Genomic DNA, 26,581 nt, shown 5'->3' with positions numbered 1-26,581 from the left:
ATAAATTGTCCTACTTAGTTTTATTTGTATGTGAATTCTTTGAAAGAAGGAACTACTCAAGTTTTGCCAATAGTGCCCAGCAGAGTATCTGATATCTAGTAGGGTATATCTGACATACAGTAGAGATTTAGTAAATGTATACTGAATTTCATTTACTTTCAGAAAGAAAGTTGAAAAAAAAACTGGCTGTGATTGCAGAGAACGAGCATGTGCTTCTGATATATTTCTACTGTATGGCTTTTTGGAAAAAGCCAAAGAATGACAGGTAAAACTTGCCAACTCAACTTCTATGTAGTCATAGAAGAACAGTAATTATCTCTTAATGGCATGTAAATGCCAGGAGGATAATTTGTGTATTTAGAAAAGGTGGCATCTGCCAAAATCCTCTTGGGACATAATCCTTTTATAAAATAGATCCATTTCAACTTACTCAGCCAACATTAGCAGAATAGTCTAAGACTGTCAATTGTATGTATAATATTTCATGTAAATAATATTTATTTATTTGTTTATTTGTTTGTTTACTGGTGACAAAAATGAAATAACTCTGAAGAATATCTTTAGGGCCTAATTGCACGTGTAGTATGAAAAGTACTGCTAAATTGCTAGACCTTGAAGTTGATGAGAATCCCTTTAGAAAAGCTATAAATGATATACCTACTTGTAATTATCCTCTTGACTTGGGGACTATGGTCCTTCTCACACACCTTTGACCAATTTCTGGCATTTTGTGCAGCATTTTCATTCCATTCCTTAAGTTGAAGAATAATAATCTGTTACATAATGTTGTAACTAGCTTATAACATGTTAGCTTGATAATTAATTTCAACTTATCATATTCATTAATTCTAAGCCATGAAATATTCTCATAGTTTTGGAACAGCTAAAAAAATAATGGTTGGTGCTAAATCTTTCCAAAACAATACTTTAAGCAACATTTGGGGGAACTGAGCAATAATTTTAACATGCCCAAGCTGCTCCCCCATGCAAAACCCCTTTTTATTTTTAAACATAGATTTTCTCTGTGTAATGCTATATGTTTGCATTTTTACAATTCCACAATCTCTATGGAATCAAAGTTATAGGTAACCTGAGATCAAATAGGAAGATATATGGTGAAATATAAGATCTCATCAGTGATAAATTATATGCAAGAAATAGCTAAGGATATAGAAATGTATGATCAGAAAAAGAGGTGGAACAGTCATATGCTGAGACAGAAGGACAGCATGACATATTAAAAGTCTTACATGAATGTCTCTTCTGTGGAGAGATCTATGAAAGAACTTGGAGAAGCATTACACATGTGTGTTATAGATCTAAATATAATATTCTATGATTCTATGAACGTGGGTTTAATTTTTGACTCTGCTATTAACTAGCTACAAGCACTATCACTTCTGTAGATCTGTTTTCTTTTTTATTGGACCTGTTATTATACTGAGGTACGGACTTCTGAATGAAAAAATCTCCCTCTACCAATACAAAATGGTAGCTATTCTTCAATTTATAGTCTGAGGGAGTTGCTTCAGACACTGAGAGGCTTAGTAACTTACACAGGGTCTCATCTCACCATCTATACGGCAGAGGTGGGATTCAAGTCATCATTTTCTTGACTCTAAAGCCTGTTCTCTATTCATTGAAACATATTGTGTCTCTGTTTACATTTCCATCAACTTAGTAATCTTTATTGTACCTTCCAGATGAAATAATTCTAACAACTCCCAAGGATTAAGCTTCCTAATTTGATAAGTTAATGTCTCTGTAATTTCAGTGATACAAGGATTCCCTCCATTAATGTAGGTTGCAATCCATCCTTACCTACTTATCTTGTGAGATTCTTGTCCAAGCTCTCCCATAGAACCTCCAGAGGAGTTCCACATAATTTATATCTTCCTAAAATAATGTAATATCAATGCAACATATTCCCAAAAGAGATCTGAGTATTCCCTTTGCCAGGTAACTAAAAGACCTATCAAAATGTGTTTTAGAACAAGAAACAGACATCCTTAAACTAAAATTATGGTCATATACTCCCATCTAGTGGTAAGTTGGGTGAATTACTAAAAAGTACCCATCTCATTTTATATTTAATATTATTTCATTATCCTGTTTTGTTTTTAAACCGGTTAGTACAGCACAGTATGGTCCAGGTAATATGGCTGCTTAGGACACAATGATAAGAAAATAAAAATGAAGGAATCTATTCCTATGTGAACCATTCAATTTCATACGGATAAAATTATATCCCATGGCCATTTGAAATTTACAAATAAATATAGTTATAGAAAATACATACTTAAAAAGAAATATGTCCCTGCTATTGGAGAAGCAACTCAAAGCATGAAAGGATCTGCTATTGATTTATTGTTTTAATGTTTTCCTAACTGCTCTGGGCCAAGAGCAAAGGGGTCTTAGTTGTTGTCCCTGTACAGTCACTAACTAGCCATATGACCTAGAAAGAGTCATTTCTTCAGTACCCCTGACTTCAGTATCCTCAACTATGAAATGAGAGTATCAGTATAGATCATCCATAATTCTCCTTCCAACTCTAAAATTTGTATAAAGCCATTTACACTGCCTTATCTCGTGTACCATGGACTAACTGCATCCATTTGCAAAATGATTTTATAACTGCAGTCAATTTAGAAAACCCTCAAGCATTCCTAAACTATATCTTAGTCCCAAACCAGCTCTTAATCTGGAGTCTTTTGGGATTAGTGATAATCAATCTGAATATGACCATCATGATGATCTTCCTAAAATGTTTTTTTTCCTCATGTTACTTTCATGTCCAAGAACTTCCTATTTTCCGTTGGATCAAGTCCAGTTTTCTCATCTTGGCATTCAAGGGTCTTTATAATTTTGACTCATCCTAATTTTGTAGTTTTGTTCTTCAATATGAACCATCCATTCTAGTGGGGCTATTTTCCCCACTGTCCTCTACACACACCTTTCTTTTTTCTATCTTCTAACGTGAAAAATTTTATTCTCTTTGTCTTTACTTATTCAAATACTTCTTTCAGGCTTATCTCATGTTCTGACTCTTTTATGAATTTTCTGGACAACTATGCCTATATACACATATATTTATAACATATACATATGATTTTATGTATGTGAATTATGTGTGTCAGGAGGCAGTTAGGTGGCTCAGTGTATAGAGTTTGAAGCCTGGAGTCAGAAAGACCCGAGTTCAAATGTGACTTTAGACACTTACTAGCTATGTGACTCTTGGCAAGTCACTTAATTTCTGTTTGCCTTAGTCTTTCACAAGTGAAGGAACTGGTAAATCACTACAGTATCTTTACTAAGAAAACTCCATGGACAATATGGTCTATGGAGTCTTGAAGAGTCAGACACGACTGAATGACTGAACGATTATGTATGTGTACACGTATACATACATATGCATAATTTTCATATATGTGTATATAAATAGTGAATGGAGACACAGAGGCTAACAGATCAGGTAGCTGAAGAAGTGAAAAATAGCAGAAGTAATTCATGATTCCTTGACCTGTGATACTAAGGCATATATAAAAACATGAATAATAACTAGTAAAAATAAAGAAATCTTTTGATTTCCAGGCTATATCCAAGCTATAACAATGAAACTGCCCAGACATCCAAACATGACAAATATTGCACTTTTGGTGATTAATTTCAACTACAAGAACAAAAACACTACCAGAAGTAACCTAAAAAGTATGGCTAATGACTATGAAGGTTTGGGCAAAAAAATGAAGACTAAGAATGTGGGTTACATTTTCTTCTCTTGAAGACAAGGAATGCCAAAGGGAAAACTTAGTTTGGACTGATTGTCTCACGTGCATTTGTCTCATCTTTCCTGAAAGATGCTAACTGCCTAAGGATAGGACATGTATTTTTATATTATTGTGTAAATCAATAGACAAACAGTTATTAATCAAATAATATTTGCAAGAAACAGAACTAATTACAAAGGAAACAATTTAAAAATGGAATGCTGTGGGGTGTGGGCAGGAGGCACATGCACAACTATAAGTGCATGGAGAATACAAACATGGCCAATTTTTTTTGAGGAAAGAATTAGTATATGCGGTGATCAGGAAAGATTTACCATATATGAGTGTGTTAAAGCAGAATTTTGAAAGAAACTGATCACCTAAAGAGGCAGAAGTGATGAGAAAATGCATTTCAGAATTGAGGAGGTAGTGAATATAAAGGTGTGGAACTTGAGATGGAGTGACATGTGTGAGGTACAACAAGAAGGTGAGTTTGACTCAACCAGACCCTCACTGTAGCAAGACAATTCTTTTATATCTCCCAAATCAGATCTGTTGTCGCTTACAATGTTCCAGACCTTTTCATCTCTCTCCAAGTCTTCCATGGCAACTCTCCTCCCAGTCTCAACCCCCACAAAGTTGTGGACCTTGAGGATCTCATATTTCATTTTTAAAAAATGAAACCATTTACTGAATGCTCTCTTTTGCCCTCCTCTTCACCTTATTACTTAGAGATTTTCTCCCATTATCTGCTTCCTTAGGGATATCTCAGATGAAGATTTGACAAAGCAAATCCCTGTATTACGAACACCCTTAATCCCATTCCATCATCTTCTCCATCATATTACTTCGTCTATTATCTTCCTTCTCTAATTTTCAGCTTATTCTGTCACATTCTTTCCTGCTGTCTGCAAATGCACTTGTTTCTCCTATTCTTTTAACAAATGCTCACTTTAGCCATCTGTGCTAGCTGCTTTCCTATATCTTTCCTTTTCTTCTTTAGAAAGCCACCTATACTCACTGCTTCCAATTCCTTTCCTCTCATTCCATTAAAATCTTAAATCTCCTTTTCACCCTCATCTATCAACTGAAACTTCTGTCTTCAAAGTTATCAGTGATCTATCAATTGACCAATCTAATAGCTTTTTCTCAGGCCTCATCCTTTTTTGACTCCTTTGCAACTTTTGACTCACTCTGTAACCTACTCCTGCTAAATACTCTTTCCTCTAGGTTTTCATGACACTTCTCTCTCTTTGTTTTCCTCCTTTATATCTGACCTCTTTTTTTAGTTTTTTTTTTTTTCCTAAATCTTCATCTAGGTCAGAACCACTCACTCTTTTTTGCTCAGTAGTCTTTCTTCATTCCTCTTCTTTTCTCTCTCTGGACTATCTCTCTTGTTGATTTCATTAGCTGCTATGAATTCAATTATTATCTCTATGCAAATGATTCTCAGATATTTATGTCTAACCCTAACTTCTAGTTTGCACCACCAACTGCCTTTCATATATCTTCATTTGGATACTCCACAGGTATAACTCAACATGTCCAAAAGGAAAGTCATTATTTTCACACCAATGCTCTCCTCTTCCAAACTTGCCTAACATTTTTGATGTGATCATAGTCCCAGTCACCTTAGTTTTCAACTTTGGTGTCATCTTCAATGATTCTCTTTCACTCATCCCAGATAAAACAGTCTGTTGCCAAGTCTTGTCATTTTTACTATCACATTTTCTCTAATATTTTTCCTCTCTATTCAATCAGAATCATCCTCAAACATGGCACAAATTTCGCATCATCTCATGCATGTACTATTGCAATATCTTTCTGGTTGTTTTCATCTGCGTTCCAATTTTAATCTATTATTCATTCATCTGTGGGAATGATTTTCTTAATTTGAAAGTCTGTGTCACACTCCCCCCTCCCCCAATAAACTCCAGTGCCTCCCAATTACCTCCAAGATTAAATATGAAATTTCCTGGCAGTTAAAATCATTCGTAAGCTAACACTTTCTCACCTTTAGAATCTTCTTTAACTCTGCTCCCTCTCTGTATCCTGTGATTCAGCAATTTTGATCTTGTTATTCTGTGCGTTTCATCATCTGACTGTGCCTTTTCCCTGGCTCTGCCACTTGGCTAAAATGTCCCTTCTTTTCAACTTTTCTTGCTGCTTTAATTCATTTAAGACTCAATCCAAAGTATATCTTTCACAGGAGACCTTTCCCCTCTTTGTCAATACCCCCAACACCCTGCAAATGATTTCCTTCTGACATGACCTCCATTTTTTATTGTATATATCTCATATATACTTGTTCACATCCTGCCTTTCTCATTAGAATGTGAGCCCTTGGAGAGGAGAGCCCCACTTTCTGAGCTTTCTTTTCATCTCTAGTAGAGACATTTGTCCATAGTAAACAGTTAATAAATGCTTTTGAAGAGTAATGTATAATGAGGAGAAATATATAATAAGCCTGGGCAGATACAGAAAAGACAGGTTGTAAAAAGCTTTAAATTAAGCTAAACTAAATTAAAACTTTAAATTAAACTAAACTAAAATATTAGTTTGTACGCTAGACATAATAGGGAAGCTCCTTCAAATTTTAGCTCAAGTATCATCTTAAACATGAAATCTTTCCAGTTTGCCTACCTGCTACTGGTTCCTCCTCTTCCCCATTATTTTTTTTTTGGGAGGGGAATCAGAGTTAAGTGACTTATCCAGGGTCACACAGCTAGTAAATGTCTGAGGCCAGATTTGGACTCAGGTCCTCCTCAGTTACGGCACTGCCGAGCTGCCCCCTCCTTCATTATATTTAATTATTTTAAATTTTGCAAACATTTTGCATTTTTTTTGTTTCATAATTGGTGTCTTCATCAGTAGAATGTAAGCTCCCTGAGGATAAAAGCTATTTTAATTAGTCTTTGAATCTTTACCATATAGCACATTTACTGATGAACAGAAGACATTTAATAATGATGTACTGATTTATCAATTGTTGAGCAAAGGAGTAACATAATTAAACTGTGCTTTAGGGAAAAAATATGTTGACAAGTTGTCTATCTGTGACAGCCCCCCACATGGCTGGGAGAATAATTAGTAATTGTTTTTTTTAAATTAGTTTTTTAATTAGTACCTATTGACTGGATTGAATTTTGTTTTGTATTGAATTTTGTTCTGTATTACTTTTGGTAAAACAAAGTTCTGAGCATCTCTGGGAATGTAGGTTTTAGGCCAAAGATTTACCACACTCTAGCTTGGTCTGCCTCACCCAGTTCTCCTCTCTGTTATGATGAGAAGGAACTCCTAGATCTTCCTCAGTTCTGATTTTCTTTCTCAGTGTAATTAGCCAGAACTTCAAGGCAATTCCTATGCCCAATGCATCATATTTCCTGCTGCTGGAAGAGAAGAATCTGTGGTTAATCAACTTGCAAGTTCTTCCAGAGTATTTTCTTTTTTTCTTTATTCTTTTGGAATTTTATTTACTCATAAACAGGTGAGATAGGACATGGCCATTTTTGTTTAAGAACTCTGAAAGATACATGCCTTTTGCTGCTTATGCTCACACAGTCTGTATAAGTGACTGGGTTAGGATCCAAGTCTCATGTGCCTGGGGCCAGGAACCTTAGTTAGCAGATTCTTACTGATGGAGAAGGGTTACACTTCACTTACTTTATAGTTCGTATCTTACCATTTTCAGCATGTTGCAGGCTTGGGGAATTACTCTCCTCCTGAGGGCGTTGTGTTTGTTAACAATTTCTTCCTGGACATTCGCAGATTTAGTCAAAACTGTTTCATATGGGACTATCGCTGTTTCACCCTGTTCCAAGAAAGGTATTTCAGCTTTAGAATTTTTTAAATTGTTATGTTTAAATATGATAATGTTGAAAAAAATTACTAAGAAGCTGTGCAAGTGTTCATACTGAAAGGAAATGTTCTTCTAAGATATACAATACTACCGAATGCCTTATTTCTCTCTTTCTTTGTATACACATATATTTATATATGTGTATTACTATATGCCTATATATATCTAGATATACATATCTATCTATCTATCTATCTATCTATCTATGTTCATTGATAGTTGATCAGTTATTGAGCAGGAAAGTGACATAATCAGACTGGCTTGATTATGATCTTGATATGTGTATATGTATATATATATATGTCACAAGTATATATCATGGTAGATAAGAGACAGGCAACAAACAATATCCAAAGAATAGGACAGCAAAGATATTTTAATGAATAATACTTTATAGTAGCAGTTATAGAAAGTAGATGTTCATCTCTGTCAGAGATTTATAGGATCATGGATTTAGAGCTGGAAAGTACTTTAAAGGTCATTTAGTCTAACCTAACTCATTATACAAATAAAGAAAGTGAGCATCAGAGATGGACTATGACTTGCCCAAGACCACACAGATAAAGTGTGACAGAACTTAGATTTGAATGCAAGTCCTTTGACTCCAAATTCATCACTCTTTCTATTGCACCAGACTCCAGGGGTGGGGAGCCTGGGACCTCAAGGGCATATGTGGCACTCTAGGTCCTCAAGTGTTGTCCTTTAACTATTCCAAACTTCACAGAACAAATCCTTAAGGGGGGGGGGAGCAGAACACTAAATGGTTCTGGTTACTGAGATAAGTGGATATGTTAACTTTAAAGTTTTACCAACAACTTTGAGAAGATTTGGATATATTAATGAACTAACGCCAAGGTGGCACAGATAAGAGTTAGTCTATTCCCTTCAAAAAACCTATAAAAATGAGACCTTAAACTCCTGCCTTCAGAATACTCTTCTGTCTCCATTAGGTTTATGCTGCCTAGTGCTCCCAACTCTAATCTATGGCTGCATGAATGATTCTTTGTGCTTCTCCCCCTTCTCATCTATTTTCCTATGCTGCCTGCCTCACTTCAATACTCCACCCCTTCTCATGCTACTTGCCTCCATATCCTTTTCTCTATTTGTCCCAATATTTTCTGTGCCTGTTTGCCTCTTCCCCTTTTTTGTCTTATTAAAGTGTTTGTAGCCTCATTCCTCATTGCCAGCATAGTATTTCCTGGAAGGTATCCAAACACCTGGGCAGGCCTGTCCCATTTCATAATTTTATAAATTAATTGGCAATTCGGGATTTCTATAACAAGGAGATAAGTTATATAGGATTTTGTGAACTCAAAAGTCTCATTTATTTTATGCAATTGAGGAAGTTCTAGCTTTTCTATACTTTCTTTCAAGAAAATTGACAGTAAGCAAAGATCCATGAATCAGGTTACACTGAAACATATAAGTAGAGAAGTAATAAAACACATTTATTGGGACAAAATCAATTCTCACTCTCCTTGGTAACATTATTTTTCATAACGATCATAGATCTAGAAGTGCAAAGGATTTCAGATGCCATCTAGTCTAACCTCTTTTTTAAATGAAATTTAAGATTGTCCAAAGTCACCGAGGTTGTAAAGATTAGTGTTGAATCCAGTTCTTCTGACTCTAAAGCCAACACTTTCTCCCTGTACCATGTTAAGTCATAATGCTTATGTATATCTTTTGCTATCCATTGATTCATAAAAAAGTTAGCATTAGAAGGGCACTTAAAAAACAAGATATTTGCTGAATACCAGGGGCATATGGGCAGCTAGGTGGCATAGTGGATAGAACCCTGGGCCTGGAGTCAGGAAGACCTGAATTCAAATCTTACTAATTTATTAACTGAGTGACCCTAGGCAAGTCATTTAACCTTGTTGCCTTCATTTCCTCATCTGTGAAATGAGGTGGAAAAGAAAATGGTGAACCACTCCAGTATCTTTGCGAAAACACCACCACCACCACCACCACCAACAACAACAATAAAACAGCTGAAAAACAAACAAACAAATGGGTTCACAAAGAATTGGACATGACTGAAATGAATGAAGAATCAAAAAGGGCATAGATAGATTGGTATAGCTATTGCTGTATACTACATGCCTCTGGTCTCAGAAATCATTATGTGGGTCAGATGATTGATAAGTAGAGCAGAGGGAAAGAAAGAATCAAAGGTCAAAGAACAACCAATGTGATGTCTTATTATTAAGAGTCCTCACAATGACACAGATAGGCAATATGGTATTGTGAATAGTGTGCTAGGTGTGGAGTCAGAAGACCTAATTTCAGATAATTAAACATATGACTCCAGATGAGTCACCTAACCTCTCTTGAACTCCATTCCTTAGCTGTTATAAAGAGGCAATTGGAGTATATGACTTTTAATGCCTGTTCCAACTCTCAGTATAAAATCTATGCTTCTATAACCCTTCCTCCATCTCATCTTATGTTATGCCTGTTAGTAGACACCATGAATTGATGAAGTAGTGGAAAAAAGCCTTGGACTCATGAGTCAGAGGACCACAGTTCCAGTCTAGACCCACATATTAGATATGTGACCTTGAGCAATTTATTATATCTCTTTTTCTTCAGTATCTTCATGTGCAAAATGATGGGGGATGGGACTAGATGACCTTTGAAGTCTCTTCCCTTTCAAAAGTAAGTCTATGATGTTATGAATGCTTATGGACAGTAACAGATATATATATATATAAAATACATACACACACATATATACACACACATATATACATACACACACATATAGTAAGTGATATAGTATATATGTACATATATAAAATATAATTATATTTAATAGCAAACCATAAAATTGGTCCTTGCTAGAATTCTTAGATATTCTTTTTTTTATATTTTAAAAAGATTTCTTCCAGTGAATTAGAAGATCTTCTGTGATACTAAATATACAGAGAACATTTAACTGTGTATCCCCTTGGGTGCAATGATTCAGTAATGGTTATTTAGGAATTCAACAAAAGTTGTGGGGAGGAGATTCTAGGTAGATAGTTGAATGAAAAACTATAAGAATTCTGACATAGGAAAAACTTTATTGCTCAGATGCAGTGACCTTAGGCAAGAGGTTGGCCATTCCTCAAGGTCACCAAAGAACGGTCAATGCCCTTGACTCCCACTATCCTTTTGGAAAGGTAGGGGGTCTCACAGAAACATGTCACTGCATAGAGATCTTGGAGGAAACTCAGTTTCAGAGTGATTTGGAGTTAGCAGAAATGGTCAGGTACAGAAAGAACCTATGCAGAAGTGAGGCACTGCAATAATGAGTCAAGGATCACCCTGAAGAGGAAAAATGTTCCTCCATGACACTTATATCTAGAATCCTAGGGATAGGAGAGGGGATGATCCAGTTTTCTTCTTTGGTTGTCTTTTTCGGTTGAATATGAATATGTCATGATTGTTAGCCTAATTTGTGTAGTATGAAAGCCAATCAGGTAATATAAAATTGAGCTCTTACCTTTATAATTGAGACAGGCCAGAAAGCTGCAGCAACCAAACAGAAGAAGAGGTTTCTCAGGGCCATATCTGAAAAACAAATGAGTTTCTTTTTCATTGGGTCATAGGACTTAGAGCTAGAAGGGTCCTTAGAGAGTAGAGGAGAGCTGATTTTCCTAAGATAAAATACAGACTTTAGGGAGCAGAGTAAGGATTTGATCCTAAGTCTGCCGACTCCAAATCTACTGCATTCAAAGTCATTGTTTCATTTTCTCCTGTCTTTCTCACAACAACCTTTCCAAGAAGACAACCTTAAAATTTTCGTTTTCTTCTCAGTGAAGACAGGTGTAGAGATTTTTGAGGGGATCTCATAACAGAATCTTAATCAATTTTCAAATTACTTTCAACCTTTTGGGCACATAGTTCATTAAGTGGTACAGAACAGAATCAAAGAACAGTCAAAGGACAGAAGCCTCAGGTTATTAAAAATATCTTTCCTTCTCAAAAGGATTAATTAAAGTCAACTACCCAATTCTTAATTGTAGAGGAAGGGACTATTATGTGTGAATTGAGTACCTGAAATTTTCTACTTAAAGGCCAGGTCTGGTCAGCTTAAAATGGGACTAAGGTGTTCTCTAGCTATAAACTAAGCTCATCTGTTTCAAGTGACCTATATAAACTTTTAATGGGAACAATAGGACTACATGAAATCTGAAAAAAAAATGGGCAGATGAAACTCATAAATAACAGAGCAAGATCATGTGATTCTTAAACATTTTTAACTCTTCCTAGAATCTGAACATTTATATTTTTAAAGGTGCACCTGGGCATGATATTGAGCTAGGGCAATAACTTGCCTAGAGTTATACACTTTGTTCTTGTGGTAGGATTCAAACTCTGGTCTTATGAATTCTCTATCTTACCATTTCTATTTGCCATGAATGAATGAATTATAAAAATAATTTTATCAAGTGATTACTATTTCTGAAGTTCTGTGAGAAGTACTGAGTATACAGGGGAAAAAAAGCTGAGTAGTACTTTCATTTTCTTTTATACAGATGGAAACAAGTTTGTTTAGTAACCATGGAAGATATGCATTGGTGTAGGGGCAGGGGAAAGCAAGCAGCTGAAAATCTCTCACATGTTTCAGGCTGCAACAGTCTCAAGTGTTTTTAGGATCTGAGAGTCCCCAGCCAATTTTTCGGTGTGAGTCATGGTTAATATTTTCTCAGATAATATTTTCTCAGATAAATGATTACTCTGTTCTTCTGCTGCCATTTTCTTTAATAGATCTGCCTCAGAATTAATGATCAGTTGAAGGGATAAATTTTCCACTTTCACAAAGTCCACTTCATCAGACTTTTAACTTAAATGACCAGACCCTGCTTCTTAATTGTTCACCAGCACCAGTGATTTGGTGTCAAGACTTCAGGCCACAGAGATGTTAGGAGTGTCAGAAGCAGATTTTACTTTACAATACTTTTAACTTTTTTTTTTGATATTTTTAGCATATATCATGGACCCCTCTGACAGTGTCGTGAAGCCTATTAACTTCTCAGTATGTTTTTAAATGTACGAAATAAAATATATAAGATTATAAAGGAGACCAATTGAAAGAGTTATCAAAATATGTATTTTTGAAAGTTTGTGGATGCTATATTAAAAACCATTGATCTAAAACTATACAACTGAAATTTTTGTTATATCTTTCTTCTTCTATGTACACAATTACTTTTACATATATTCTTTATATTCTGTACCTTTTTGGTACTATGTAGAAATGCAGATAATTTATGTGGGTTTATTTTATATTCTGCAACTTTGCTAAAGTTAATTATTTCAACTAGTTTTAGTTGATTCCCTATCCAATCCAAATGATACACAATCATTTCATCTGCCAAAAGTGATAGTTTTGTTTCCTCACCTAGTCTAACTTCAATTTCTTTTGCTTCTTTTATTGCTATACCTAACATTTCTAGTGCAATATTCAATAATGGTGGTGATAATGGACATCCTTGCTTCACCTCTGATCCCATTGGGAAAGCTTCTGTTTTATCCCCATTACAGATAATGATTGCTGATGGCTTTAGATAGATACTTCTTATCATTTTAAGGAATGCTCCATTTGTTCCTATGATTTCTAGTATTTTTAATAGGAATGGGTGCTATATTTTGTCAAAAGGCTTTTCTGCATCTATTGAGACAATCATATGATTTTTTTTTGCTTTTGTTATTAATATGTTCCATTAGGCTGATACTTTTCCTAATATATTGAACCAGCCCTGCATTGTTGGCATAAATCCTACCTGGTTTTAGTGCATGGTCTATGTGATATATTGCCATAATCTCCTTGATCATATTTTATATAAAATTTTTACATCAATATTCATTAGGGAAATTGGTTTATAGGGTTTTTTTTCTCTTTTTACTTTTCCTGGTTTAGGTATCAGCAGTATCTATCTATGCAAAAGGAATTTGGTAAGACTTCTTCTTTACCTATTTTTCTAAATAGTTTATATAGTATTGGAATCAATTATTCTTTAAATGTTTGGTAGAATTCACTTGTGAATCCATCAGGTCCTGGTGATTTTTTTTTCTTAGGGAGCTCATTGATAGCTTGTTCAATTTCTTTTTCTAAGATAGGGTTATTTAAGTATTCTATCTTTTCTGTTAATCTGGGCAATTTATATTTTGTATTCATCCATTTCATTTAGATTGTTAGATTTATTGGTATATAATTTGGCAAAATAGCTCTTAATAATGGCTTTAATTTTATCCTCATTGGTGGTAAATTCACTCTTCATTTTTTATGCAAGTAATTTGGTTTTCTTTTTTGTTTTTTTAAAATCAATTTAGCCAATTTATCTATTTTTTTTTCATAAAACTAGCTTCTAATTTTATTAGTTCAATGGTTTTATTACTTTAAATTTTTTAATCTGTCTTTTGATTTTTAAGATTTCCAATTCACTTATTATTTAAAGTTTTACTTATACATTTCCTACTTTGTCTGGGAAAGGTCCTAGTTCTTTAAACTGCTGTACTTCAGAGTTGTAGAATGCTGTCAGCAATGCTGGTTAAGGTCTAATGTTATAACAGGTCAAGTAGGAAATCTAAAGGAACCTCACAAAGATTTCTTAAGAGAATTTTGCTTTACCTTTCACCTAACAGTAAGTAATTTAACATTATTATTATCTTCTTAATTTAAAACAAAATATACCTCATTAAATATTTCACATTCTATAATGGATACATTTATGATCAATTCAGATCAAGAGGGGGAAATAACCTGCCTTAACAGCTTCTTTAGAAAAAATTAAAATGCAAGAGAAACTCCTTACTCATCAAATAACAATAATTCAATGGGATGCATTTTAAAATTACGTTACAGAGAAAATCGTCTATCTTATCTCCTTTGGTATGTTTTTAAAATCACATTTGATGACATTTAAACTCAGTATAGTGTTATCCAGTATGAAGTAATTACAGCCAATTAAAGAGGTAATAATAGTTCCTATATCTAGTGATAATAATTTTACATATATCCGTGTATCTGTGTATATACATACATATATGTATATTCCTATGCATTTATAAGTGTACATATGTGTGTGTGTTTACCATATGACAGGCTTTTTAAAAAAATATTACTTTAAAGCATTTCAGAGGCCTGCTTTTTGTAGTACTTTAGAACGTTTTGTGTTGTATTTCTTGTTTACTACTTGAACCACTTGCTAACTTACATTATATGGTAGTTATAAATAGTAAGACTCAAATCATTCCCTTTACGGGACAGATTTAGAGGAAATATAGCACAGTGAATATTTATTCATTTTTTAAACTATGTTATCTTTTAGCAGTCCAATTCATAAAATACTACTTACTTTCTCCAAATGACATCAAGTTAGTAAATTTCAAAGTAACTTTACCCAATCATATTCCCAATTTTAGATCACAATTCTGGTTGGAGGGAAGGGTGTCCTCAAACCTCTTATTAAATCGTAAGAATTTAAGGCAAAAGGTACATTATAGCACAATTTTTTTCAAAGACTGTTATCATATTCATTTTAATAACTCAATAGGGAAGTGGCCTGTCTAATAGCATTTTGTTATATTTTAGAAAAATTTCAAATAACAATATGTTTTTAAAATCATAGATTTCTAATTAAAAAGAATTCTCATTTCTAGTCACATGTCTCATATTCTTCCAAATTCCACAATGCAAGAAAACTAGAAGTCTAAAAAACCTATTCAGTTGGATAAGAACTTATTCTTCTTAGAAAATCATTCATGTTATTATTTTTGATGTTAAACTCCCAAACAGTAGTCAACATTTATGCATTGCTCATTATGCTAAGCATTTTAGAAACATTTAATTCCTCCAACAACCCTGGGAGGTAGGTGATATTATTTTTATTATCCTTTTGTACATATAAAGACTGATCACATTTCCTAATATGCTACAATTACAATATAGCTTCAATACAAAATATTCAACCCAATCAATTTTGTATGATTATTAGCAGCAATAACTAACCCTCATTTTTTCAGAAGGGTCCATTATTTTTAGTTGGCTCACATTCAACTTTTTAAAAGACTCTTTACTACAGAAAGATATTTTAAAGAAAGGTATCTACTTCTTTTCTAAAAAACTTTTTTTTAAATGCCTTTTCTTCCCCATTAGTGCAGAGGATAACTTCTCTAATAATATTTTTTTCTAAAAAAAAACTTTTTCTTACACACTAGTGTGGGGGGAAATTTCCTCAAATTTAAAAACAATCTCTCAAAAGCTCTTTCTTCCCCGTTGTATGAGGGAAAGCTTCCTCTCCTAAAAAGGGTTTTCTTCTCCAAAGTGGAGGCTTACTTTAAACTTGAAAGAATGACTATCCCTAAAGAGTAACAAAAATATTTAGTGGTTTCCCCCTGAACGTAGGGGCTTACCTTAGCTCAGAAGAGATAATTCAGGACTGAGGAGAGTACCAGCCTCCAAGGCTGTCCTTCTTTAGGAAGTCCCTTGGTGTGAGAGCTCTCAGGGAAATTTCTCAAAGGGGGACAGTTATGGAAACCTAGAGTCAATGTTTAGGTCCCTTCTAGGTGCCAACTGTTAAAATTATCTAATATAGAAAAGAATTCTGAGGTACAAAGCTGCTGAGTAAATACTGATTTTGTAGTAATGATCAAAAGGTCAATTAATCACTCAGTAATTAATGACAAAGGAATTATTTACAGAGCTTATTTTTATAACAGAAAAGAGATATATGGTTTAGGGGAATAATGAAATAGAAGAAGAACAGGGAAGTAGGCTGATTTGAATTACTTGGCTGCTGAGAGTGTTGGGTGTCTAAGGGATAGTTTCTAGAGTGGGATAACTATGAAATCTGATATTCTCTTGGGTTAGGACCTTCAGCTTTCAACTTGTTTTCAAGACTATGTAGATGGGCCCCCATTTTCTAAAGAATGAAGGATAAGTTTGCAAGTCTCGACATGAGTTAACCAAGCCTTCTTTTTCATCTCAACCAGTAAAAATGGCCTGAGATTTGGTAGCTTGGATCTTAAAGCAGGGTGATGAACATAATGCTTCAAAATCTGAATTCCCATAACCAATTGTGTTATTAAAAAGCTAGGAGATGTGAATCTTGATGTGAGGAAAAAAAATATAACCCTTTCCCAAATTGGAGACTCTCAAATAGTAGGGCCTATAGACACAGATGATTTGCATTGATATAAAGATCTAGTGGCCTAGGCGAAAGATACCTTTACATTTGGAAGAATCAATAAAGCACTGCTAAATGATGATGATTGATGATGACAATGATGAACATGATGATAGTATTTATGTAGCACTTGAAGATTTGTAATGTGTTTTACATATCCTAATTCATCAAAAAAGCAGCCAAAGACAACAATGTAAGGGCTTAAGGGGGACAGAGGCTCTCCATTCAGATTCTGTCCACTAGAGTAGACCATATCTCTCATTGCCACGGGTGTGCTCCAACACAGCAGTTCAGAGGTTCCCTTCGTCGCTCCTGCTACAAATTAATATTTTTCCTTGCCACAGGTTTTAGCTATGCCTTCTTTGAGGGGGGAGGTGGGATGGAGTTCTGGGTTTTAAGTTCAGGTTCTGTCATACACTTTGTGAGTGTGAGTAGGTCATTTAATTACTCTATGGGCAGTGTCCTTTACAATAAAAACAAACAAACAAGCAAACAAAAATAAGGGCAGAAGAAGTAGTGGGAGGTTAAGTGATGTTTTATATATACATACATATATATATATATACACACACACACACACACACATGTATACACATACATACATACATATATATATCTAGCATTCTATGATTTTGAGTCAATTATCATCAAAAAATAATTTATATTATAAAATCATTCAATAATCAGTCTCAAATAAACCTGATAATTTATGCCTCAGTAAATAAATGATAATCACATCTGGAATTATTTGCTGAAATTACCCACTCTCTACTTTGTGTACTTCACAACATACAACCTCAATAAATAGTCTATAAACGATTATGCAATGTTTTACTATCTCAGGATGCCATCTAGTGACCAAAATAAAATATACAATGGAAGAAATTTTAAATTAAATTCATGGTGTGAACATAACTGTGGAGCCAAAGAAGAGAATGATATTCATCTATTGTATTGCTGTATGCATATATGTGTATGTATATGTGTGCATAATATATGTGTAGGCACACATATAAATGATGTGTAATCTATATGTATTACATATGGATATATGTCTATGCACATGTGTGTATTTTTATATTATTCTTAGGGAATAGGGGGTGGTTTCATTGCTGGAGGGAGCTTCCTGTGAGGAATTCCCTATGCCAATGCAGATTAGCATCTTCTCTGAAATTTATAGTCTGAGAGCTGCCCAATACCAACTGAAAGAATGAGAAGCTTACCCAGATTCACATAGCTAGTATGCATCAGATGTGGAACTAAATCTTCCTGACTCCAGACCTGTCTATCAGACATGTCATGGTGCTATATAAGTTAGATACAGACAAATACAGTTGTAAATGTAGGCAGAGGTATAGGTATAGATGTAGGTGCTGATGCAAGGATAGATGCAGAAACATACACAGATGTAGATACAAATACAGGCATACGTGTAGGTATAGCTGAAAATATTGATGTAGATATCAATATAGATGCAGGAATAATGTGGGTGGAGATGCAGACGAAGTTGAGATATAGATATAGATAAAAATGTAAACGTGATAAAAATATAGATGTAGATATAGGTATATAGACATTTACATACATATGTAATTATATATGCATATATGTACATATATGCATTAGGTAATATGGATTTATTTTGACTCTTTCTTACTTCAAGGTAAGAATCAGTTAATCAAGCAATAAATACTTATTAAGCACCTCCTATGTTCCAGGCACTGGGGATACAAAAAGAGGCAAAACCAGTCCCTGCCCTCAAGTAACTTACAGTCTAATGGGGGAGATAACATGAAAACAAATATATACAAAGGAAGCTATGTTTAGGATAAATGAGGGGGAAGTAACAGAAGGAAGACCTTGGATTAAGAAGAGTTGGGGAATGCTTCTTGTAGAAGGTGAGATTTTAGTTGCATACGTACGTACTTGCATATGTGTGGAGCACCTCTGTCCCTTACTAGCTCTGAAAAGATAAGCAAGGCCCTCCAACTCTCAGAGTATGAAATAATATGCTGAGGCAATATGTTATATACCAGTTATTTTCTGGGAAGAATCCTCACACTTTGGAAATTTACGAATGAATTGATGTATTATTCTGAAACATCAGGACAAGAATCACATGAAGGAAAAATACATCATTATCTGGGGAGGGGGAGAATGTGTGTGCATGTATAGGCTTTGTACTTCAGTCAATATGAACTTTATTGTCTGTTTATTTAAAATGGGAGTCAGTCACAAGTAGTAACTTTTTTTCTTTCTGAAAATTGTATGCAAAGAATTTCAAGAATTAATTATAACAAGGGAATGGCACTAAGTTGTACTGTTCATTGACATGTTCCACCATATTGCTTAGAGGAATTGAAAGAGTTAACTGAATTTGAATGAAAAATGGAAAATTGATCTATCTACTTCCTATGAATCCCTATATAAGGAAGGGAGTCACGATAGGATACAAGACGCAGCACGGTATAGTAGAAACCACTCTTGATTCGGAGTTTACGACCCTGACTTCAAATCCTAGCTCAGCCAGTTACTCCTTGTGTAGCCTTAGAACACTCTTGCCATTTGGGTTAGACTGTTTTTTAGGTGTTATTTTCTTCAGTATTTTTGGGGGTCTCCTTTAACAAGCTGTTGACTTGTTTTTCATGATTTTCTCACATCATTCTCATTTCTCTTCCCAGTTTTTCCTCTACTTTTCTTACTTGCTTCTGATTCATATTTTTCTTGGAGGCTTTGGATGTAGGAGCTTTCCCTTTGTTGTCTTCTTCTGGTTGTATGTTTTGATCTTCTTTGTCACAAAAGTAAGATAATATAGTCTGACTCTTTTTGCGAGGTTTGCTCATGATCCCAGCCAATTACTTTTTTAAGGTAAGAGTCTGCTTCCAGTGTGGAGAATGTACTGTCCCTAGCTTCCAGGGTTTGTACAGCTGTTTTCAGAGATACTTCTAGGGACCTATAAATTTTCAGTTCTTCCAAGGTGGTATGATAAGGGGTGAGGTGTTTACTCCTTTCCTGGCCTGTGCTCTGGTCTATGAGTGACCACAAGCAGTCTTTTCTGTCTTGGAGCTGCGAAGAGAATTTTCTCTTCCCAGCTACTACAAGCTCCACCATGCCAGCACTCCTCCTTGCCCCAGGATTGCCACCCAGAGCTGTGACACAGATCCAAGCATGGGAAAGCAGAGATTCCTGCCTCAACACTGACAAAGAGATCCCTGCAATCCCCCTCTGATCAGCCACCTGATTCCCCCTCAGTCTGTGGGCCGGAAGCTGTGGAAGCAGCTGCTGCCCCGGGGCCACACAGGGACTGGGGCTGGGACCAAACTTCTCTCTCACTGCAGTCACAGACTTTTCCTACTGACCTAAGTTGTCTTTGGTGTCTGAAGCCTCTGAGGCCTACTCCAGGTTTGCTTAGGCCTGTTTTGCTGGCATGCCTATGCTGAACTGCATACCTCTCCCTGCCAGACGCAATATACCTATCTGATCAACCATCCAGGTTGTCTTGGGCTGGAAATTTGCTTTACTCTGTCTTTTTGTGGGTTTTGCTGCTTTAGAATTTGTTTAGAGCCGTTTTTTACAGATATTTGGAGGGGCTTGGGGGAGAGCTCAAGCAAGTCACTGCTTTTACTCCATCATCTTGTCTCTGCCATCAAGGGTGCTCTATCAATAGTAACAGAGAAATTTATTTTTTCCATTCTTATGAAGTTGTTGGGAGAAAAGGTGCATTGGTTGCAGCTGACCATAGGATAGCTACTACACAGAACAGTGGAATAGCTAAATTGTATCTTCTAATTTCTGTTTCCTTTTCTCTCCTTTTAATTCCTACCTAACAGTTGTTTGGTCTGTGTGATATCTTTTCACAGGGAAAAAGAAGTTTAATATATTCCTTCACACACTGGCAGTAATACAGCTATTTTGTCTTTGGACTTTTTGTTTGTGATCCTCATTGATTGAATCATGTAACAATTGACTCTCCTCTTCTCAGCTGCTAAAGTGATTTTCCTAAAGCACTGTTCCAACCATGTCACCCCACCCACACTTACTTAATAAACTCTAGTGGCTCCCTGTGACCATTGGGATGAAATATAAATTCACCATACTCCTCAATTCAGTGACCCTGGAATCTTTGCTGTTTTCCCTGGAAAAATATTTCACTTACTGATTCCAGACATTTTCAGTGGCTGTCTGTCCCTCATGCATGGAATGTTCTCTCTCCTGATACTCATTGCCTGGCTTCTCTTGCTTCCTTCAAGAGCCAGCTACATTTTACAAAAAGTCATTCCCAATCCCTTTTAATTCTAGTACCTTCCCTCTGTAGATTATTTTTTATTTATCTTGAATATTGATGGTTTGTACATAGTTATTTTTATGTTGTCTCTTCCCCCCCCCCAAAAAAAAAACAACTTTAGATTACAAACTCCTCTAGTGCAGGGACTGTCTTTTGCCTTTCTTTATATCTTCAGCTCTTAGCATGTTGGTATCACATAGCAGACAGTTTATAAATGTTTATTGGCTGACTAAATGTCCCACAGAATCTGATATAATACCTAATCTTTCATGAGTAATTGTTTGGATAGATGAATTTATGGGATAACATGGATAAAAGTCATGCTGGATGGGCAGGTGTAGATGAGGTTGCACTCTTTGTTGCTGGAAAGAATACTCACAAAAAGATCATAGATGCAAGTGAATGTTTGACTCTGGAAAAAAAACCAGATGCGCCATTGATTTCTACAGGAAATGCAAAGTATGGTGTGGTGGGAAAAATACTGGAAACATGGATCTAATCCTAGCTCTGATTTTACCTAGCTTTGTGAGCTACAGCAAGATATGTAATCCTCTATGGGACTCAGATTCCTCTTTAGTGAAATGAGGGAGGATGGCCTAGATGATTTTCAATGTCCCTTCCATGTTTAATGTTCTATGATTCTCTGAAGAACATGAAGTCAAAAAGGTTTAATCTCTGTTAAGGTACTAGAGACCTCAATCAATCAACAAATGTTTATTAAACTATTCTATATAGCAGACATTGTGTTAAATACTGAAGAAACAGAGGTAAAAAACCAGAACTATCTTTGCTCTTGTGGAGCCTCTAGTCTATTGGAGAAGACATGTAAATTAAGTAAATTTTAAAAATGCACAAAATACATACAAGATAATTTTGCAGAAAGAGTATTAGCAATTAGAAGGATCTGAAAAAGTTTCACATAGAATATAGTCTTTGACTAGAGGGTGTTTTTTTTTTTAAGGAAACAAGAGACTCTAAATACTGGAGGTGAGGCATGAGTGTTTTCCAGGAAAGAGGAAAAGGCAGTTAGTTCAAAAGGACTGAGATTGAATATTGTGTGAAGATGGGTCAGTTGGCTGAGGGCATAGATGATAAGAAGGGTACTCTGCATAATAAGGATGGAAAGGTAGGTTGGAGCCAGGCTGTGATGTACTTTAGCAGCCAAACAAAGGAGCATTTTGATCCGGGAGGCACTAGGGAACTGGAGGAGAAAAATGAGTTCCTTAAAACAACAACAATAGTATTCTGGAAAATAATGCTCTCTCAAAGAGATCATCTAAATATATTTGATGCCCTCTCCCACCCAGAAATAATCCTACAAGAAAAATAGACCTTTAAAACAGCATGGATGATTCCCAAGCATTTTTAGTGAAAAAACCAAACTGGTACAGTCTTTGAAATTCAAAGTAAGCAGAAAAAAGAAACTTAACAAAGATAAATATTTAAATAACTCAAAAAGACTGAGTGGTGAACTTACATGTTGAAAGGAGGAAATAAGTCCCTAGGGAGTACCACTTATTCTGAGGGTTATTGAAATACAAATAATGATAAGTTCTGGCCTTGAGTATCCCAAATAAATACCCCCGAAAGAGAGAAAGAAACTATTTATGAAATATGTCAAAAATCGTATACCACAAAGAGATCAAGGAGAGAGGAAGAGGAACCATATGTACAAATATATGTATAGAAACTCTTTCCTTAGTAGTCAAAATTGTAGGAGCTAGGGTCTGGATCAGTGGGAATAATGAATTCCTTAAAGTGGTTGCATATTTTCAAATTTGCATTATTCAAAGTAAAAAAAATATGTAAAATGCTGTAATTGGTTTAAGCTCAATAAAATATGCAGCTCAGATTCAGACAATTCAGCCACTTCAGGGAATTCAGGGAATTCACCATTGCCACTAATCAGGATGGTCCTGAATATGGATGTAATGGAAACTTATTGTGCCTTGAACGATGAAGTACAATTTCAGAGTTACTGAAAGGCCTCTGTGATCTGTTGTTGAATGAAGAGATAGAACTAGGAGAACAAGTTACACAGAGACAACTGTATAGAGAACAAAAACTTGGAAAGATTTCAATATTCTGATTAGTCAATGAAGCAATAGTCAAGAGGACTGAAAACTGAAGATACTACCCGCTTCTTGCCAGAGAGATGATGAATTTTAAATATCAGAATGAGATACAAAAATTTAGACATGACCAATATGAGAAATTGTTTTGTTCGACTAAATTATTGAGACTTACCACCTTCCCACAGGACCACACTTTGGGTGCAGGGAGCACAGTGAGAGAGAGAAAGAAAGAAAGAAAGAAGCATTTTTAAGCTTCTATAATCAAGGCCCTAAGCAAATATATGAATGTTAATATATTTTATCTTTTAGCAGCCTCAAAGGTGGGTGCTATTATCTTATCCATTTTGCACTTGAGAAAACTGAGGAAGCAATGGTTAAGTGACTTGCACAGGGTCACACAGCTAGTGACTGAAGCTAGATTTGAACTTATATTTCCTGACTCCAGGCCAAGAACTCTACTCACTCTATCACCTAGATGGCCCAAGATAATAAAGAAAAGAAAGGAAAAAAGAAATGTGCCACAAAATAAAGGTCATTTACACTTGGCCAAGAAGAAGCAAGGAGAGGGATTTTATGAACTTTGCTTAAATTTGGGTAATAAAAAGAAAGGTTAAAAATATCATGGTATTAAAAGTAGAATAGAGTAAGCAAGGAATGTGAGGCCTAGACTGGTAATAGGAAGGGGAGAGATTTGACTCAAGCAAAACAACTTACCACTACAGAGGTCTTATTACCAAATTGGGGTAGAGGGGAATAGTGTTATAGGCTTGATGCGGAGGGGATGGAATCTAGTTGTTTCTATCAATAAAACTTGCAGTTTTACAGAGTGCCTATATAAAAGTAAGCAAATACTGTAAGAGTATTTGTTGCTGGAGAAAAATGAATAGCACAAAGTGAACCACAAAACTGAATAAACTAGCACAATAGATTAAAAGGCAAAAACATTTTTGAGTGTTTGTTTAAAAGAAATATAACTAAAACATTAAGAAAAAAACACGTAAGTTTAAAATAAGGGGTAGGACAACAGAAAGGATGAATAAAAATCACCTCAAATAAAGCAATTAATAAGATTAGAAACAGCTAAAAGAAGCAAGAAGAAAAAGTGTAATATAGAGCTGTAATACCAGTATTAAATATCTATGTACCAAATGACAAAGCATGTAAGGACTAAAGAAAAAAAAGCTAACATTTATAAAACTAGCTAAATAGGAAAGACAATAATTATAAATTACTTCAATATAGTTCTTTTAGAGTTAGTCAAATCTAAAAGAAAGATAAACAAGAAAGAATTTAAGGAGCTGAAAACAATTACTAAAAATATGTAATAGATCTTTAGTAATTACTGAATGAGAACCTAAAGACATATAACTCTTCTTGTTATTGTTGTTGCACCTTGAGGCACCTTTAGGAAAATTCATCATGTGGTAGTATGAAAAAAGAACTCATAAATAAATGCAGAAAAGCAGAATGTTTACCAAATACTTTACAAATTTTAACCAAAAATTATAGCTGATAAGGAGAAGTATGAACCACAAGAACTAAATGAAGCATAATATAATTGTAAATAATGAATGGGTTAAAAATGAATCATGTAAATAGTAGATGGCTTTTAAAAACTATCACTGACTTGGAGCAAAGATAGCAGAGTGCAGACTAGGACCTATCTACACTCTGGCAACATTCCTCTCCAAACAACTTTAAAATAGTGCCTTAAATCAAATTTTGGAGGAGAAGAGCCAACAGAAGGTTAAAAGGAGACATTTATCCAGCCTAAGACAAAATATGAGGTGCTAAGGAGAGGCATATAATATGGGAGTAGGCTCAGGCTTAGCGCACAGCAAGAGCACCAGCAGTGGGCCTTGGAAACAGTCAGATCATCAGTAGCAGCTTTGGGAGTTCTCAGCCTTTAGACAGTAGTGGGATTGGACAATTGGTCAGAAAGAGATTACAGGGGACCCTTTTCTGACTAGGTGCAGTTGGAACTTATTGACAATCTGTTGTCCATCTGCAGTTCTGGATCACAGTTCTAGGGTGGAGGTGCTCCCTATCACAAGGGAGCAAGAGGTCCAGTCACAGTTTCAGGGACAAAACAAGTGCTAGTACTTGTAGCCTCAGGCAAGCAAGGCCCCTTCCCAGGTAAAAACCAAACCATAGGAAAGGATAGCAGTAAACTCACCTTTCCCAGGATGATAGCATCTTGGAAGCGTTGAAAACATGCAGACCACCAGAGTTAGCTCTGAAAATAATGGTGTAAAAAAGCCTGAAGTTTGATACAGTGGCTCCCAACCCACAGTACAGCAGAACACAACTTTAGCATAAGATTCAAAGTGAAGAAATAGGCTGGGAGAATGAGCAAACAACAACAACCAAAAACAAAAATGAAAACTTGAGTATAAAAAAGTTGCTGTGGTGGCAGGGAATATTGGACGAAGGAAACAATGTGAAAACAATTATAAGCAAACCTTTAAAAGAAAATGGTAGTTGGAACCAAGATCAGCAAAAATTCCAGGAAGACTTATAGAAAAGAGATAAGAGTGGTAGATGAAAAATTAGGAAAGGAAATGGGAGTAAAGCAAAGAAAACTATGAAAATAGAATTAACAGCTTGGTTAAAAGAGGCACAAAAATACTGATGAAAATAACAGCTAAAAAAAGCAGAAAAGAGGCACAAAAATTTATTGGAGAGAAAAACTTAAAAATTAGAGTTGGGTAAGTGGAAGCTAATGACTTCATGAGACATCAAGAAACAATAAAACAAAATCAAAAGAAAGAAAAAACAGAAGAAAATGTGAAATATTTCATTAAAAAAAACCAACTGACCTAGAAAGTTGGTCAAAAAGAGATGATTTAGAATAATTAAACTACTTGCAAACCATGATAAGAAGCGCCCAAACGTCATATTTCAAGAAATTGTAAAAGAAGCCCTATCTTAGATCTAAATGGTAAAGTAGAAAATTTAAAAGCCACTAATCCCCTCCTGAGAGAGAGCCCAAAATGGAAACTCCCAGGAATGTCATAGCCACATTTCAGAGCTGCCAGGTTTAGGAGATAATATTGCAAGTAGTCAGAAAGAAACAATTCAAATATGGTGGAATCACAGTCAGGATCACAAAAGATTTATCATTTCCCACATTAAAGGAGCAGAGGTCTTAGAACATAATATTCTGGACACCAAAGGGACCAAGATTACAAACCAAGAATCACCTATTCAGCAAAACTGAGTATAATGCATCAGGGGAAAAAAATGAATATTTAATTAGAGTATTTTCAAGCATTCCCAACAAAAAGATTAGAGCTGAATAGAAAATTCGACATTCAGACAGGAGACTCAAGAGAAGCACATGAAGGTGAATATGAAAGAATAATCATAAGGGACTCAATGGAGTTAAACTGTTCACATTCCTGTATGGGAAGATG

General features: G+C 35.1%; 1 protein-coding gene across 1 annotated transcript in view; it reads right to left on the bottom strand.

Moving 5' to 3' along the window:
* Positions 1–11,182, bottom strand: part of CRISP1 (cysteine rich secretory protein 1) — a 29,666-nt gene extending 18,484 nt beyond the window's left edge. The window contains exons 1-3 of the mRNA XM_020993928.2: positions 11,117–11,182; positions 7,450–7,578; positions 662–752 (exon numbers count right to left, since the gene is read on the bottom strand). Coding sequence (XP_020849587.1) covers positions 662–752; positions 7,450–7,578; positions 11,117–11,182 — 286 coding nt within the window. The remainder of the gene's footprint in view (positions 1–661; positions 753–7,449; positions 7,579–11,116) is intronic.
* Positions 11,183–26,581: the final 15,399 nt, after the last annotated feature.

This window comes from Phascolarctos cinereus, unplaced genomic scaffold, assembly GCF_003287225.1.
Source record: "Phascolarctos cinereus isolate Bilbo 61053 unplaced genomic scaffold, phaCin_HiC Scaffold_5;HRSCAF=322, whole genome shotgun sequence".
Taxonomy (NCBI): domain Eukaryota; kingdom Metazoa; phylum Chordata; class Mammalia; order Diprotodontia; family Phascolarctidae; genus Phascolarctos; species Phascolarctos cinereus.
This window is presented reverse-complemented; position numbering and strand designations above follow the sequence as displayed.